Here is a 17,430-nt window from a genome sequence, read left to right as displayed (position 1 = left end):
ACTTCACATAATAAATTATTTCACAATATTTTTTTATTTTACTTAATTACCGCTTACTTTACAAAGATCACATTTTAATCCTTAAATAACAAGAAAGCTCATGGGTACTTACCTCTTTTCTATCAAAATCTCTTGTTTTTCTCTTCTCCTACCACTTGATTCACTTACTCAACCTCTCTCTTAATTAACATGTCAAAAACACAATATTTTCTCATGAGAAATCTTTACTTTAACACCATTTTTATGCTTTTCTATCACTACTAAACTTAAAAATAACATAAAACCTTAACATCCATACCTTATTCTCTTGAAACCAAACTTTAACTTGACTTTCTCTCTCCCCAGTCTTCTATTTTCTTGATTCTAACTTGATATTCTAGCTCCCCATAGTCTCCTTATTATTTTTCTCTCTTGGTGGCAATGGAAATTCTTTTGATTTCTAAGTGAAAATGGTGGATTTTTGGTAAAAGGACTAAATTGCAAAGAAAAGAAAATTTTCTTTCTTTCTTCTTCTTCTCATGTTGAGAACATGGAAAGATGAAGAGAATTCTTCATCTTTCTTTCCTAATATACTAAATAAAATAATAATTAAATATAACTAAATGTCAAATCAAAATATTAATAAACTAATATTTATTTAATTAATCTAAAATATCACCAACATCACCATTACTCTTCAAAATTATTTTCCTTACTAAATGACCATTTTGCCCCTTATGATCCTTCAAAATTCCTCCATTTAATCATCACTCATTTTAGTAAAATTGTGATTTAACCCCTCATACTTTTTCCACTTATTCAATTTGATCCTAATTCTTGCATTTTTCTTAGTTTCTAGATCCTTCCACCCTTAAAATATTTGCACTATTAGTCCTTCAAAATTTTCATATTTACACTTTAACCTCTCAAATTTTGAGTATTTACTCTTAGGCCATAAAATTTTTCACACTTTTGTGGTTTAGTCCTTTCTTGAATTAATACATTATAATATACTTCCTAAATAGATTTTGTTGACATAACTCAAACTTTCCTTCTTCTTTTTTCACTTTATTTCCTTATTTTACTATATCAAAGATAATATCTCACTTTTTTACTGTAGCAACTTTTGGGGTGTTATAGTGGTGTTTTCTCTGACGGTGTAGCTCTTTATCTTTGATTCAGGCAAACTCCTTATTCTCTGGTCGAACGTGACTGATTTAGCAAGGTTGTTTAATCGAAGTGATTACATATAACAATATTCATATTTAATAATATGATATTTTTAATGTATTAACTTAAATGGAGTTGTGATTAAAACTCTAACTAGACACCTATTTGGCACATGTTTGAGTTATGTTAACCCTATCCCCTACTCTTAAAATTGCATACTTCTTTAGGTGATAATGTTTTTCCTTCGAATTATGTTTGATTCTTTCAGTTGTGAAAATAATATTTTAGTTTTTGCACTTGTAGCAGTGTTTCTTGATATGACTTTTCTTGCAATAATTTGATGATAGTCAGATTCTTGTATCTTGATCTTAACTTGCTTCGACTTTTATCTCTATCATTTTTGCCTTTATATTTGTTTCTCCCCTAAAAACAATTAATAAGCTAAAATCGATATCATAATTTTTTTAAAGAAATAACATGTTATTGCCAAATTTCGTAGCATACATATTTTCAAGTTTATTCCACAATATGTTTGGATGTGTCTCTTGATCAATGTAATTGTAAACATTTTCTTCAACAAATTTTTGAATAAAACCACACACCTGTTGATGTTCAAATGCCCACTCGTTATCATTTTAAGCTCGAGTTTTTGAGTAGCAAAAATAGGAAGATGTAAAACACTCACAAAAAAAAGGTCTTTCATTTTATTCCAACAAAGTTGGTAATTCATACCATTCAACACGATTGTTTTACTTATGTTAATTTTCATAACTACCAAACACGAAAATTAAACTTTGATACCAATTTGAAGGAAATAAATTGAAATTACCGAATAGCACAAAAACACAACCAATGTTCTTTCTTTCTCCCAATAAACACAAGTTGGCAATTATGGCAACCACAATAACACAACATCTCTTCAATGAACACCAAACAATCATAAGAAAATAAATGAGACATGATTTTTACATGGAAAAGCCATTTTAAAGTAGAGGGTAAAAATCACATTGACTTAAGACTCAACTCAAAAGCTCAACTATATTTAAAGTTCTTGCTACAAAAATTACAATATAAAACTATTACATTGAACATATAACTCTAATAAGGCTAATAACAAGTAACCACAAACAAACAAAAAAAAGTCAAAAATATCACCCAAAAATATTGTTGGTTTTGAAATTGAAATCATGAGGCTACAATACCGATGAAAGATCGGACTGTACACAACTAAGATATTCAAATCTATTATTCATTACCCTAAAATTAGCTCTAACTGACCACTGATGAACTCCTATTGAAGAGTTGATAAAAAAGGTTTAAAGGAAAAAAAAAGTTGTTTGAGTCAAAGGTTTTTCTCTCTTTATCTTTTGAGTGAGCTATCCCACCTCTCACTTTCTTTCAAAACATAAAAACTATCCCACCTTATCTTTAAAAGGCAAATGCCAAAGTGAATTTTCCCATATACAATAAGGCCTATGTCCCAATAAATACTTAAAGTAAAGAGAGTCATTAAAATGGGAGAAATACTTAGAAATACAGTTTGAAAGGCTCAACAAAACAAGAATAGCTTCTAGTTTATATCGTCATGTCATGTAGAAGAACCCCCAAAGTATATTTGTAGCTAGAATAGCTTGAATGGCTAAGTGGGCTAGGCATGTGGATCTTTATAAAGCCTTAACCCAACAAGCTTGGTGCATCTTCACTAACCCAAGTGGTTTTTGCATAATCAATCATAGAAGAATATATCATTCAAGGTAGAAACAATTGATGATGCTAATGATTCATCATCGTTAATACTCATATAAATTCTACCTAAATCTGTAACACCCCTAACTCGTAACTGTCGTCAGAATAGGTTAAGAGGCATTATCGGACTTTCAACTCAATTTAGATCGGTAATTCATCAAACATTTAACAAATATCATTTCATTTCAATAATTTTCAATCATTCATATACATAACATGCTTAAATCAAGCATACAAATCTTAATTCATACGTTTGGGACTAAATTGATAACATATAAAAGTTTTGAGAAAACTTAGAAAAATTTTCAAATAAGGGTCACACGCTCGTGTACTCAGGTCATGTGGCATGAAATAGGCTTGGTTTAAGCCACTTTTCACACCCCAAAACACATGTACTAAACCATTCATATAGTACCAAATTCACATACAATATGAGCAACTATAAACTACCATTTCAATGCACATATATGCCATTTCAAACCAATCATTTACATACTCAAATCAATACCATTTGTGCATTTAAACACATATCAAACTAATATGATTCAACCTCATACCTATCCTAATATCAAATAACATTCAAGCCTTTTCCAATCACCAACTCATCACATACCAATATTATCATTTACATCAAATCCTTCATAAGCAAACTTGCTAAAACATATAATCTTATACACATTTGACCATTATAACAACTGAGCCAAATCTCATGGCTTAAGAACATCAAAACATATAACTATGCAATAAGCTAAAGTAACCAAAAACATATTCCCATAAACTAGCCTATACATGCCATATTTACTCAACTTCCATGAGTTCAAAAGTACCGAGAAATCGACTGGATAGTGTGATGCTTATCTCTGACGTTGTCCGAATTGAGCTAGCTAACGAACCTCTATAAAACACGAAGAAATAAATTGAGTAAGCATTAAAACTTAGTAAGCCTATAATAGAATTAAACTTACCACATTGCATAATTTAAGCAATTAAATCAATATGTCCAACTCCAATATTCAAATGCCTATCACACATACACCTCAATAGGTTAGAGTCTTAAATATGCATATAACCAACATTTCATCCATGAATGATTCAATTTGGCATTCAACTCACATAGCATTTCATTCATACATTTCATAAAATATCGTTTCCAGTTCCATACGTCCTCATAACACATATCATATTTCATCTATACAATTCACATAGAACATATTCCATTTCATTCTCAATCATATAATCGATAACAGTATAATGGCCATTGAACCTAATGAAACATCGAAGGATACTCAAGTTATACACACTATGTGCATTAATCGGTAATCTGTCAATTCATTATCATTTTCTCTCTTTTGAGCCATGATCGGTAAGCTCATTTCGAGCTGAAGAACGGTAAGCTCTATCGAGCTGAAGAACGGTAAGCTCTATCGAGCTGAAACGGTAAACTCATAAAAGTTGATATATCGGTAAGCTCATACGAGCTGTGGTGAGTCTGCAACAAATGTAGGAGCTCGACCAAAACGGTAACCCTAGTGACATGTCACTCGTACCCTACGATTTTCTATAGTTCAAACGGGGCTCGGTATTACTCAATACATTTCAAATTAAGCAATTCAATATCGTTTATTTCAACCGTTCAATTCACATATATATACATATTCATTTCATACAATTACAATTAAATGAAAGTTCGATTCTAATTATACGAACTTACCTCAAGTTGCTCGGATAAAAATTATCGACCATTCGTCCACTTTTCCTTTTTCCCGATCTAATCCCAATCTCGACTTATCTTGATCTATTTATTATCAAAATCAGCTTATTTAATCAACTATTTATTCAATTTAGTCCAAAACACACATTAGGGCTACTTTACACATTTGCCCCTAAACATTTACATTTTTACAATTTAGTCCTTATCACATAAAATTGCAAATTCATGCAATTTAGTACAAACCCATGCTTAAACGAATTTAATACATGTTACTAGCAGCCCATATTTCAATTTATTCACACTTTTAACCACCATATTTTACATTTTATCAATTTAATCCCTTTTTGACATTTTTGTCAAAAATCACTTTACAAAACTTGTATATCTAACATTAAACCTTAATAATCTATCATTAAACACTTAAAAAACCAAGCATTCAACAATGGAATTTCACAAAATCATCATCAAATTCAAAAATTAAAGCATGGGCTAGCTAGAATACAAAGCAACTATCTCAAAAACGTAAAAATCATCAAAAATCGAACTCAAAACATACCTTAATCAATACTTCAAAGTGCCTCTTCAAAATGGTTTCTTTCCTTTGTTATTTTCGGCAATGGTGGTGAAAAGATGAACGGAATAATGTTTTTGTTTAATTTAATAACATTATCTACAAAGTTACTTTAATGTCATTAATGAAAACATTACAAAATCATATAATGGATGACCATTTATGTCATTATCCACTAACTTTGGTCTAATCACATCATAAGGACCTCACATTTAATTAATCATAGCAAATAAACACTTAAACAATTAGCATGCTACTTTTACATTTTACACGATTTAGTCCTTTTATCAAATTAAACATCCAAACGATAAAATTAAATCACAAAATTTTCACACATACATGCTATCATGCTGTAAACACATAAAATAATTTTAAAATAATTTTAAAACTTTAGATTTGTGGTTCCGAAACTACTGTTCCGATTTAGCTAAAACTGGGATGTTACAAAATTCATGTAAGGCCTAAAGATTAATATGAATTCATCTTCCTTCAACAAATAAAAGATTTTACACAGAGAAATATGTTGCTAACATCTTTAAAAAATAAGAAAAATTATATTGGAAGTTCTAATCATGGCTTGGGAGAAGGGGTTTAAATAAATATAGGTTTAAATAAATATAGGTTGAATGTGATAACACACTACTGGTGAGGGAGAAAATAGCAATTTGGTTGTGTTACATTTATTGCATCAAATCCTGAGAAGGAGATGGAAAGTAAGAATCCATCATATTCCAAGAATTCATAATGAAGTGATTGATCATATGGCTAAATGTTATATTCCTGGAGTTTCAAGTTTGCAAGTATACGACAATCCCCCAGATTCAGTGAAAAGTTTGCTATTAACCGATTTAACTAGATCAATGCCGAGTTAAGATGTAACAAGTTGATGTCTCGCTTTATATTGTTATTTTCCACAAAAAAATTATTTTAACCAATCATTGAATCATATTTAGATTTGAATAGCATTTTTGTAACTTGTGAATCTTATATAAGTGCTAAACATTAACATCTTCTTATATATAACATCTCCCACATATGATATTATCCTATCTTCATCTTTCAATATTCCTTCATCTCTACCAAAATATTGACTTAAACATCGAAAAGTAGTTCAAAGCATAAACTTCGATACCTCTTAGCTCACTTCTGTTTTGCACCTTTACCACATAGCTTAACCAAGGCCAACAAAATTACATCAACAACCACCTTTTTAAAAATGCCATTTTGGTAGAGCAATGTGGTTTGCTTTCAAATGTCATTATAGATCGATAGAATACAACCATCTTATATTCAAGGGTTGTTTATGGAAAATTGGAAGCCAAACTTTTTTATACAAACCAGGGGCGAAGTTAGAAAATTCTTTTGGAAGGTCAGAATTAAATTGTATATTTTTATTATAGTAATTTTTTTTTACCATTTTAATAGCCTATATCCTTATAATTTTAAAGGATTAAATCAGATTTTTATCTTTTGGGAGGCCAAAGTGCAATTTTACTATTACTAATTTTAAATATTATAAATTATAAAGAGATTTAAATAAAAAAATTTTTATTTTAGGGAGCTGGCTGAGATTCGCCACTGATACAAGCTTCATCAAACCCTAACAATTCAGTTGCATGAAGTGCAAAGGGATATGATTTTGATTTGTGCAAATCATTCATCAAGTAAATGTTTGAAGAAAATATGGCATTGGCATGTGAGGCAAAACTAACAAATTGTCTTTTTGAGGATATTTTTCGAAGGGCAAATGCGGATGGCATGCGATCCGAGTATTTCGGAAATTTTTATCCTTTTCTCCACTCTCTCTCCAATATCAAAATTTTAAGCCATTTGCTTGAATCATTGGATTAAAAAAATTCAAATAACTGCAAAAATCTAAGCAGCACAAATCCGAGAATTGGAGATACCGCTTCCTTTCTCAGCCTTGAGATCAGCCCTGATTTTCATTTCGAGTTCCCGTCCCGGCCAACGTCAACGATGGTAATTAACTCATCGTTTTCATATATGATTTAAAATGTTGCGTTTATTGTGATTCCGAACATGATAAATGCATGCTAGAAGGTAAAAAGTAAGGTTGCAATGGTTCGATTCTTCATCTAAACATGAATTTTTTTTTTTAATTTTGCTTTCCCAATTTGATTGTATCTAAGCCTCGCACATTCTCATCAACTGTTTGTATTCCAATCAACATTCTAAAAATTTTATTCCCTTTACTAATCATATCGGATCATACTTAAAAACATTTCAATTTAATGGTTATTTTGAAATTTTCAAAGTTAGAATATATTATCTTTAGTGACACTTGAATTTGAATGCGAATGTTATATATAAAATATGTATTCAATATATATATTAGATAAAACGTGAAAATACTATAAAATTACATTAGTTTCTCGTAGAATCAAAATAATCCACTTGAGTTAAATCTCGTACTGAGCAGGGAGTTTCTTCAAATCATTGGATCTTATATGAAATTTGTAGCCGTAAACTTAGTCATATGGTCAATAACTGTATTTTGAGATCTAGGGATATGACATATATAGACCTTCAATCCATATTTATATTTAAATATATGTTAGATCGAGTGTTGAATATGAGTATATTTGATTAAGATGGTTATATATGCATATTTGTTATAGTAGTAATATGTGATATGAAATTGTTTCAGATTCACTTTGTACTTCTAATCAGTAGACAAGGGAAAGTCAGGTTGACAAAATGGTATTCTACTTATTCTAAGAAGGAAAGATCTAAGGTATATATGACCACCATTTTTTATTTACTTCTTTATTTATTATTTATGTAAGAATTTCGATTCAATTTTTCGTGTTTTTTGAAATATTTATGTTTGAATATCCATAATTGACAACTTATATATATATATATATAATTCTCTAAGAACTCTCCGAAGAAGTATGTTTCTTTCTGTCACATACTTTCTATGTCACGGGCGAAAAAAATCTGTCTAATAACTTGCTATGTCTTTTTATCTTTTGGACTAATAAATAATTATACTTTTAGTCCTTTTTTTTAAATAGTTCAAATTTATACCCATTTTAACAAAAAAGTTTTAGCTTTGATCCCTTAATTTTTTATTATTTTTAATAAAAATTTTGGCTCTACCCCTGTATTAGGCACATGTATGTTCAATTTCAGGTTAAAATATGCCATAAGTTCTTGTATTCTTCGTAACTTTGGAATTTAGTCTATATCCTTTTATATTTAGGAATTTAATTCCTCTACTTTTCAGATTTCAAAATTTAGGTCCAATGTTAACATTGTTAAAATATTTTGTTAAATTCAAGTTCATTATAACATATTTTTTCAATTACATTGTTACCAAGCGAGTATTTTTTTTTTATTTGAAAATCTCACACCAACAAGTTTAACAAAAAAAAAAAGTTAATAGTGTTGACACTTGGACCTGAATTTTGAAATCTGAAAAGTAGAGTGACTAAATTCTTGAAACTAAAAGCATAAGAACTAAATTTCAAATTTTAATCTAATTATCATAATTTTTCATGTAATAAAAAGTCAAATCACCATATCCATACTCGAATACATGTTAAACAAAAATACTAAAATAAAAAATCAATGTAACATAACATATCCATACTCAACAGAATCATAAGAATGTGCAGTAATTGCCCATTGTATTTGGTACTTTGTTCATGCTTTTGGTTTAGAGATTGTGATTAGAGGTGTACATGGGTCGTGTTCGGGTCGGGTCTAAGCATGATATTAACATATTTTATACTTGTTCTAGTTCGTCCTGACTCTAAATATGAGCTTAAAATTTTGACCAAATACGCTCATATTATTTTTAAAAAATTTTAAAAATATTTATATTATATTATATTATTTTAATATTTAATATTTAATATTTTTTTTACATTTTTTATTTATTGATATATATTATATTGTCATTTTAACATTATTTTAATATTTACATTAGAGTAATATTATATTTTTACTATATGTTTAGTTTTTTAATATGTTCGGAATTACATTATATATAAAAATAACACAATATAAAGTATTTTAAACTTTTAAAACGGGTCACGTCGGGTTGGACCGGGTTTGGGCCTTAAATGTTCAAACTTGAGCTTGACCCACAGGGCCTAATTTTTTGTTCAAGCCCATTTTTTGGACCTAATATTTTTATTCAAATCTTCCCAAATTTCGAATGAATCTTCGAGTCTGAATAAATAACCGACTCATGAACATGTCTAATTGTGACAAATGGCATAGGTACTCCGAGAGCTGAGTGGGGTGATTCTCACAAGAGGCCCCAGACTCTGCAATTTTGTGGAATGGAGAGGCCTTAAAGTCGTTTATAAAAGGTAATTAAAACAAAAACACTTTGTAATATATATATATATATCCAACAACTATTGCATCTGGTTCAATATATTTGATCAAAAACAATTTCTGGGATTTTTATATAATATTAAATTAATGCAGATATGCTAGCCTTTATTTCTGCATGTGCATAGATCCTGATGGCAATGAATTAGAGATTCTGGAAATTATTCATCACTATGTTGAGGTTCTTGACAGATACTTTGGCAGTGTGAGTTTACCTTAAACTAAACTTTCACCTTTGTTAGGTGCATTATTTAATGCCACACATACACATACATGCATAAAGGTTTATACGTTAGATAAAAAATTAAACTGGTTTTTTTTTATTAAATGTTTTATTCATTTTTATTGTTAAAAATTAGTGTGATTGACAGAATAACCAGACAATTACATGTGCGTATATCTTATTCTGACATATAACGATGAATTTTTAAAAGTATAAATGAATAAAATTTTTAATAAAAGGATAAATTTGTTATTTAATCTGATATTTAGAGATTAATTTATTATTTTTTTAATAGAAATGGTAAAATGCAATTTGACTCCTAATATAAGAATTTCTATAATACTTTTTACGACAAATACTGTGTTTTCCATCTCTAATTGTGGAATTATATTTAGACAGGTTTGTGAATTGGACTTGATCTACAACTTTCATAAGGTATGTTTATTATCCTTTCCCTCTAATAGGGCCGAGCGAAATATCGAGAATCGGTTCGAACCGTAATGTTCAGTTTGATTTATTTGATTTGATTCGATTTCAGTTCAATTATTATTTAAATATATTCTGTTTGATTCAAAGTTTAAAAATTGATAAATCAAAAAGATACGAACCAATTAATTTTGGTTTAATTACTTTTTGATATTCAATTCAACTTTGATTCAGTTTTTGAAAATCAAAATATTGTACGATAAACTGTAAATTTTTTTCAAAATCGATTTAAACGGAATCGTTATCACCCCAGTAAAGAAAATCATTTTACAACAATTTACAATTTAAGCACATTCAATTATATATATATAAAACCATTTAAAAAAGTTCTAACCTACTCGTATCAAACACATATCTATAACCGACACTCAAACCTGAAAATGATGTTTGAAATTGAAGGCGTATTATATATTGGATGAAATCTTGATATCTGGTGAACTTCAAGAATCAAGCAAAAGAACTGTTGTACGTTCAGTAGCTGCACAGGTACGTCAACTTAATTTATTATAAAAAAAATTCAGGCCTATATTTGTAATTTTCTTTTCTTTTTTAAAATGAAAATCGAGATTCAACTAGAGTTATTCATGGGCCAGGTTTAGGCATGATAATAGCATATTTTATGCTTGCCCAAGCTTAGCCCGGCTTGAAATTTAGACCTAAAATTTTGCTCAAACTTGTTTATATTTGTAAAAGATTAATCCAAACCCATTTTAAGTCCTCTCATATTATTTTTTAAAATTTTTTAAAAGTATTTATATTATATTATTTTAATATTTAATAATTATATATTTTTTTATTCATTGAACATTTTTATATTGTCATTTTAATATTATTTTAATGTTTATATTAAAGTAATATTATATATTTAGTTTAAGTTTATTTTTTTAATGTGTTCTAAATTACATAATATATAAAAATAACATAATATAAAGTATTATAAACTTAAAACGGGATAGGTCGGGCTAGCTCGGACTTTGAATGTTCAAGCCTGAACTCGACTCATTTTAAACAGGTTTAATTTTTTTGTCCAAACCTATTTTTCGGGTCTAATATTTTTACCCAAGTCCTTTTAAGGCTCCATTTGTTTCACTGAAAATGGCTTCCGGAAAATGATTTCTGGAAAATGACTTACTTTTCTGGAAAAGCTAATATTTTCTGGTGTTTGGATGAATCTGTGTAAAATATTTTCTTTTGTTTGGCAGGTTCTTTAAAAATATTTCATAAAAGTCTTTTTCAATTAAACAAACATACATTTGAGATTTTTTTTTTATTTTTTCATTGTTTAATTGAGTTTATTTTATATCTATAATTTTATATTTTACATTGTTTTTACATATATTAAAAATATTTTCTTAAATTTAGGTTCATTGCAACGATTATTTTTTAGTTACATGACTACCAACTGAGTATTTTTTTTATTTAAAAATGTGACTTTTACAAAATTGACAAAAAAAATCAACAATGTCAGCAGTTGGACTTGAATTTCAAATTTTTGAAGTAGAGGAACTAAATTCTTGAAAATTAAAGTACAGAAACTAAAATTACAAATTTGTGAAGAGTATATAGACTTATGACATATTTTAACATTTATACTACAAAACATTTATTATTAATATATTTATAATTGTAATAAATATTTAGTATTAAAATATTTATATTGATATTTTCAATAATATGTGAATAATATTATTTAAAATTATTATTTTTAAATTTACCATTAAAATAAAATTTAAATATTAAATAATTTATTAAAAATAATAAATTATATTAATTATATTAATAATTTATTATATGACTAAATATAAATAATTAAATACGTATGTTTAATAATATTAAAAAATATAATATTTTATAATAATATTTTAAATATTTTTAAAAATAAAAATAAAATTTATTATCAATATAATAATATTAAACTTGATTTAAGTTAATTTTTATATAAAAGTATAATTATCTATTGAGGAGCTCTTTTTCGAAAAATAACTTACGCTTTTCAAAAGGGTAAGTCATTTTACAAGGAAAAAGGCTTATTTTCCGTTGATCTATAAGTCATTTTCCGTTGACCAAGCTGTTTTCTGTGAAACAAACACAGGAAAATGCAGAAAATATTTTCCGTTAAATCTTTTACATGTAAACAAACAGACCCTAAATTTCGGACAAACCTCCGAACCTAAACGAATAACCCAATTCATGAACAAATCTAATTTCGACTTTTAAGTGATTACAAATTTAAACCAGAAATCCTTTTAAAAATCGGATTTCGGCTTGGTTCGACTAATTAATAAATACCTGTACTTTGAAAATTTCCGAGTAAATTAATGTTTTTTCCTTATTTATTTGTCTGAGTTGTAGGATTCACTGGTGGAGGCCGCAAAAGAGGAAACCGGTAGTACCATTAGCAATATAATCGCACATGCTGCAAAGTAGGTTAGGAGGGTCGATTCTTTTTCATATTTTAAAGTATTTTTTATTATTTAATATTCTTATTAAATAAATATTTGGATATGAGTATGGTATTATGATATTTTAATTATATGGAAAAAAAATAAGTATATACATCTAAATTTAAATAAAATAGATTATTTTTGGTTGATTTTAGTGTATGAATGTGATAAATTATTTTTAAATGAATTTATGTGGGGAATGTATATTACATGCCTGGTTTATTTTGTTAATAACAAGTAAAATTATTTTAATTGAATAAAAAAGTAAAATAAATATTTTCCTAAATAATATAAAAAGAATTTAAATTCACCAACATTAATAAATTCCTAGAATCACATTAATACGATAAAAAAATGTACTAGGGACCAATTATTTTTCATAAAAAAGATATCGTATCACAAAATGAATACAATGTATTACAATGAAATATCACATATTAACAAAATTAATAAATTAAATCGAACATTTTGTACACTCTATCTAGTAACCAATCATTCTATACTCGGCATAGGTATAAATCAATACTAAGATATAATTCTCCAAATATATAAAAAAAAAATCTAAAAAAACAAAAGAATTTAACGTACCCGTATCAAAAAATATTCTAACCACGAGATAACCCTCCAACTCCGAGCTCAACGTCTTTAACCGGGGACGAACCGTCCACTTCGTGCTGTTTCAACAACAGTTTAACATGGTCCGAACCATGTTTAGGCAACGGTGCAGCTTGTCTGCTTCAACAGCCCAACTATATAGGACCATGCCAAGCACAGCAATGGCCATCCCAAGTATGTTTTTAAATGTTAGCTCTGAATCAAAGAGTAGCCATCCCAATGTCAAGACGCAAACCGTTTTCATGTGGCCTAAAACCTGGAACGAGACTGCCGAGAACCGTCCGATGCAGAGATATTGGCTTATATTGCAGAATACGGCTAAGGAGCATGATACCAGTATGAAGAACTGCACACCCAATCACCCATTTCATAATTACGTTAATATATATTTTTTGTAATATAATGATTAATCGAATATCAATTTAGTTACGAAGAGACGAGAAGGACTTACAAAAGCGGCGGAGGATAAGTGATAAGTTGGGAGTAAATTGCCGGTGAGGAAGTAATCAACGAATGGACCCAGCAATAAAAGAGATACGGCTTGGATCGGAGCTGTTTGGCTCAGCAATTCAAAGGACCCTATTGCATATTTCTTCTGTAAGGACCCGATTGACTGTTGCCACAAAGAAAAATCATATGGTTAAATTATCAAAGTGTGGTAACAAAGAAAGACTCACCAATGTTCAGGTTGTGCATTTAAGTTTTTTTTAGTAAAAATATGCACACGTATCACTATGTTGAGGTGAATAATTCTAAAAGAAAAAAAAATTAAAGTGAAAGAAATTTTTGTTTCACTAATATGTGGAAAGTTAAGAAGATTGGTTCCAAATGTTGGAGCACATGAGTTTGATTATATTGAAGCATATTATTCTCTTATTTATGGGTTGAGGGGGCCATGAGTAATTCTAGACATTGTGTCAAAAATAGTAAATGTGATCATAACTTATAATGAAATTGTTCAAACAAAAATATCACTTTCTTTTACTTAATTTTTTCCCGAAATCAAGGAAATTAAAAACTAAGTAATTTAAGCCGGTTGAGTCTTAACTCGATTGACATGGACATTTTTGCAATGCAGAAGGATGTGGATTTGAGTGTGCTGAAACACATTATCCTCCTATTTATGGGTTGGTAAGAGATTATCAGTAGTTCTAAGTATTATCTTAAAAAATGACAGATATAATCAGAGCCTATAATAAGATTGTTCCAAACAAGAGAAATAATATTGTTTTCTCTTTTCATTTCATCCTCTCATCATTTCAAATCATTTCAAGTACAAATCACTTGTTAAGTCTTTGAATGAATTGTTCTGTTCCAAATTTAGAATGAGTTCAATTTTAATTTTAGATCAAATCTAATTGAATCTGACTTAATTTTCAAGTTCGGGTTAGAATCCACATGGAGTAAAGAAGAAAGGATACTATGTAGTAGGAAGAGATGCTTACGATTTGTTGCAAGGAAGTAGAAAGGACAGCAACAAAAGCACAAAGGAAGCCCTGGGCATTAACTTTGACATCGGTAACAGTACAAACACCCACACCAACCACCACCACCATCACTGCCACCTTCACTTTGCTCGAGTATTGTTTCCCATGGAGGATCCATTCCATCACACAAACGACCGGTATCATACTTAGCTTTGAAATCTGTATCATTAAAAACCCATCACCATTTTTAGCTTCAATATCTAAATCATAATCTCAAACCATTCACTGGTTTTTATTGTTCTTTCATCCTGACACTAATATTCGAATCCGAGTAACATAGGTACAAGGAATTTTAGTTACCTGATAAAATCCAACTGAATTCAGCATAAGGCTCAAGTTCATCCCAGTAATTGAAGTATTGGCGACAATGGAGAACCAGAGAAGTTCCCATAATGGAACCTTTTTTTGGGTGGTGTAACCACTGGCCTTTGACACTAATCCGATTATGCCAGTCATACAAAAGTGGAACCCTGTTAACGTTGTCGCTGTAAAAAGCACCAATCAGCTTGTTAGATTTCCAGCAGGTGCTAACAAAATTAAATCAACAAATAAAGTTGGTATATTTCATCAAACACAATGTTCAATTTTTTTTCTTTAAAATGTTTTCTGAAGGTGAGAATTAACGATGTTTATGGTCTGGTTTCGATTTTTCTTTTAAATTTTCGGATAGTGAATATATTTCATCAAGAGCGAAGCCATATATTTTGTTTGGGGGCCAAAATAAAATTATAAAATTTTGGAAGGGTCAATGCTAAAAGAACTTGTGTTGGAAAAGCTAAGAGTGAATTACTAACTTTCTATAAGGTCCAAAATTGAAATTACTCCTTTTAATGAAAGGCTAAAAGGACTCAACTTTAGTGTTTTAATTTATGGAGGATCTAAGAGGCAATTCTCTCATCTAGCCACCTGCCTACCGCTACGCCCCTGTATTTTTTAATAATCATCAAAATGCTAAGAATACTAACGAGGTTGATGACTTTTAAATAACATCTCGGATTTGTGTATTGTAAATGGATAAAATAGTACAAGATGAACTTTGTCTTCTATAGATTCGAAATTTCAAACTAATTCGACTTCAAATTTAAGCAATAATTGAGCTAAAATTGAACAAAATTAAATAAAACTAAAACCAAAATCGTATCCAACAATGGTTGAAATTGGTTCTCGATTTTTCTTTTTTTTTTTTTGCTAGAATCGTACTATGAATAGCAAGTAATAAGTTTACAGATCGGAAATGGAGAAAGAAACGAAAGAGCAACTGACCGAAAACGAAGGCATAACCGGCGGGGGACATGAGCTGTTTGTTAGCCATAATAAGGCCAACGGAGCTGACGACGTTCAAAGCCCAAGCTCCGATATTCGATACGGCAGATGACTGTTTCTTCTCTCTCTCCATGTCTCAGTACCAAATTTTCCAATACAGATCTGAAACGTAAATCAGCAGATATATAACCAAAATTTTGGAACTTTAAGCAGAATGTATGGCAGTAAAACGCGTAAGAGGACTTCATATAAACTGCTTTGATACCTAAATTATACAATTGTTGAATTTCATGGAAACAAAGATGGAAACAAATGGAAAGGAACGGCAGGAAAGTCCAAGTTCAAAGTCCATTGGCTATTATAGATCATAGGCAGCCAACGACTTGTTCAAATACTGTTTGATGTGAATAAAGAAAAATAAAAAAAGTAAAAATATCATTCCGTTGGTTGACTTTTCTTTTTCTCACGCTTTTCTTTTCTTTTCTACCAATCAGCAATTTCATACTCGTAAATCCCGAATCCTTACCTCATTGCGCAACATGAATCTTAAACGCTCAAAGTTGCAATGATGAAAACGCTCAAAGTTGTTACAGTTTCGAATAAATCTGAAGAAAAATCCATACATTTTCTTGGCATCAATATTTAACTTTGATCTTACACAATTTCATGACACCTTGCCGGCTTGATGTGTTTTTGTAAAAGGAAAAGGTTAATTTCAATGGCTCTAGTTGTATTTTTTAAATATTAAGATTATAATTATTAGAGGTGTTAATGGGCCGGGCTGAATTCATATCTGATTTAAATATAATATTAAAGTGTTTACCCAAATTCAACTCGACGTGAAATCTAGACCTAAAATTTTACTCAAATTTATCCGTATTTACAAAAGATTAACTCAAACCTATTTTAGACTCACTCATAATTTTTTTTAAAAAATATATTTTTATTTTTATTTTAATATTTAATATTTAATAAATTTGTACATTTTTTATTTATTGAAAATTTTTATATAGTCGACGTTTTTTTAATATTTACATTATAGTAGTATTATATATTTAGTATATGTTTATTTTTTTTAATGTGTCCTAAATTACTTAATGTATAAAAATATCATAATATGAAATATTATAAACTTAAAATGGATTAGACCAGACTCGGGCCTTAAATGTTTAAACCCGAGCCCAACTCATGTTTTAAACGAGTCTAATTTTTTTTTGTCAGTTCATTTTTAGAGTTAACATTTTTACTCAAATTCACTCAAATTTCAGGCGGGCCTTTAAAACCGCACCAACCCATAAATAGATCTGATATCAATCAAGTTATTTCATTAATTAAATTGTCAATTTAAACCTTAAATAGTAAAACAA

At 29.1% G+C, this 17,430-nt stretch overlaps 1 protein-coding gene and 1 pseudogene across 1 annotated transcript; one reads left to right on the top strand and one right to left on the bottom strand.

The window, feature by feature from the left end:
- The first annotated feature begins 6,923 nt into the window (after positions 1 to 6,923).
- On the top strand, positions 6,924 to 12,862 carry LOC107898081 (AP-1 complex subunit sigma-1). The gene is made up of 7 exons (XM_041090889.1): positions 6,924 to 7,157; positions 7,846 to 7,932; positions 9,429 to 9,520; positions 9,642 to 9,750; positions 10,168 to 10,203; positions 10,654 to 10,740; positions 12,607 to 12,862. The coding sequence occupies exons 1-7, from the start codon at positions 7,155 to 7,157 to the stop codon at positions 12,679 to 12,681; spliced, it is 489 nt and encodes a 162-aa protein (XP_040946823.1). The 5' UTR covers positions 6,924 to 7,154; the 3' UTR covers positions 12,682 to 12,862.
- Positions 12,863 to 13,059: 197 nt separating this feature from the next.
- On the bottom strand, positions 13,060 to 16,771 carry LOC107898891 (UDP-rhamnose/UDP-galactose transporter 3-like; annotated as a pseudogene).
- Between the last annotated feature and the right edge of the window lie 659 nt (positions 16,772 to 17,430).

The sequence above is a fragment of the Gossypium hirsutum genome, chromosome D04 (genome assembly GCF_007990345.1).
Source record: "Gossypium hirsutum isolate 1008001.06 chromosome D04, Gossypium_hirsutum_v2.1, whole genome shotgun sequence".
Taxonomy (NCBI): domain Eukaryota; kingdom Viridiplantae; phylum Streptophyta; class Magnoliopsida; order Malvales; family Malvaceae; genus Gossypium; species Gossypium hirsutum.
This window is presented reverse-complemented; position numbering and strand designations above follow the sequence as displayed.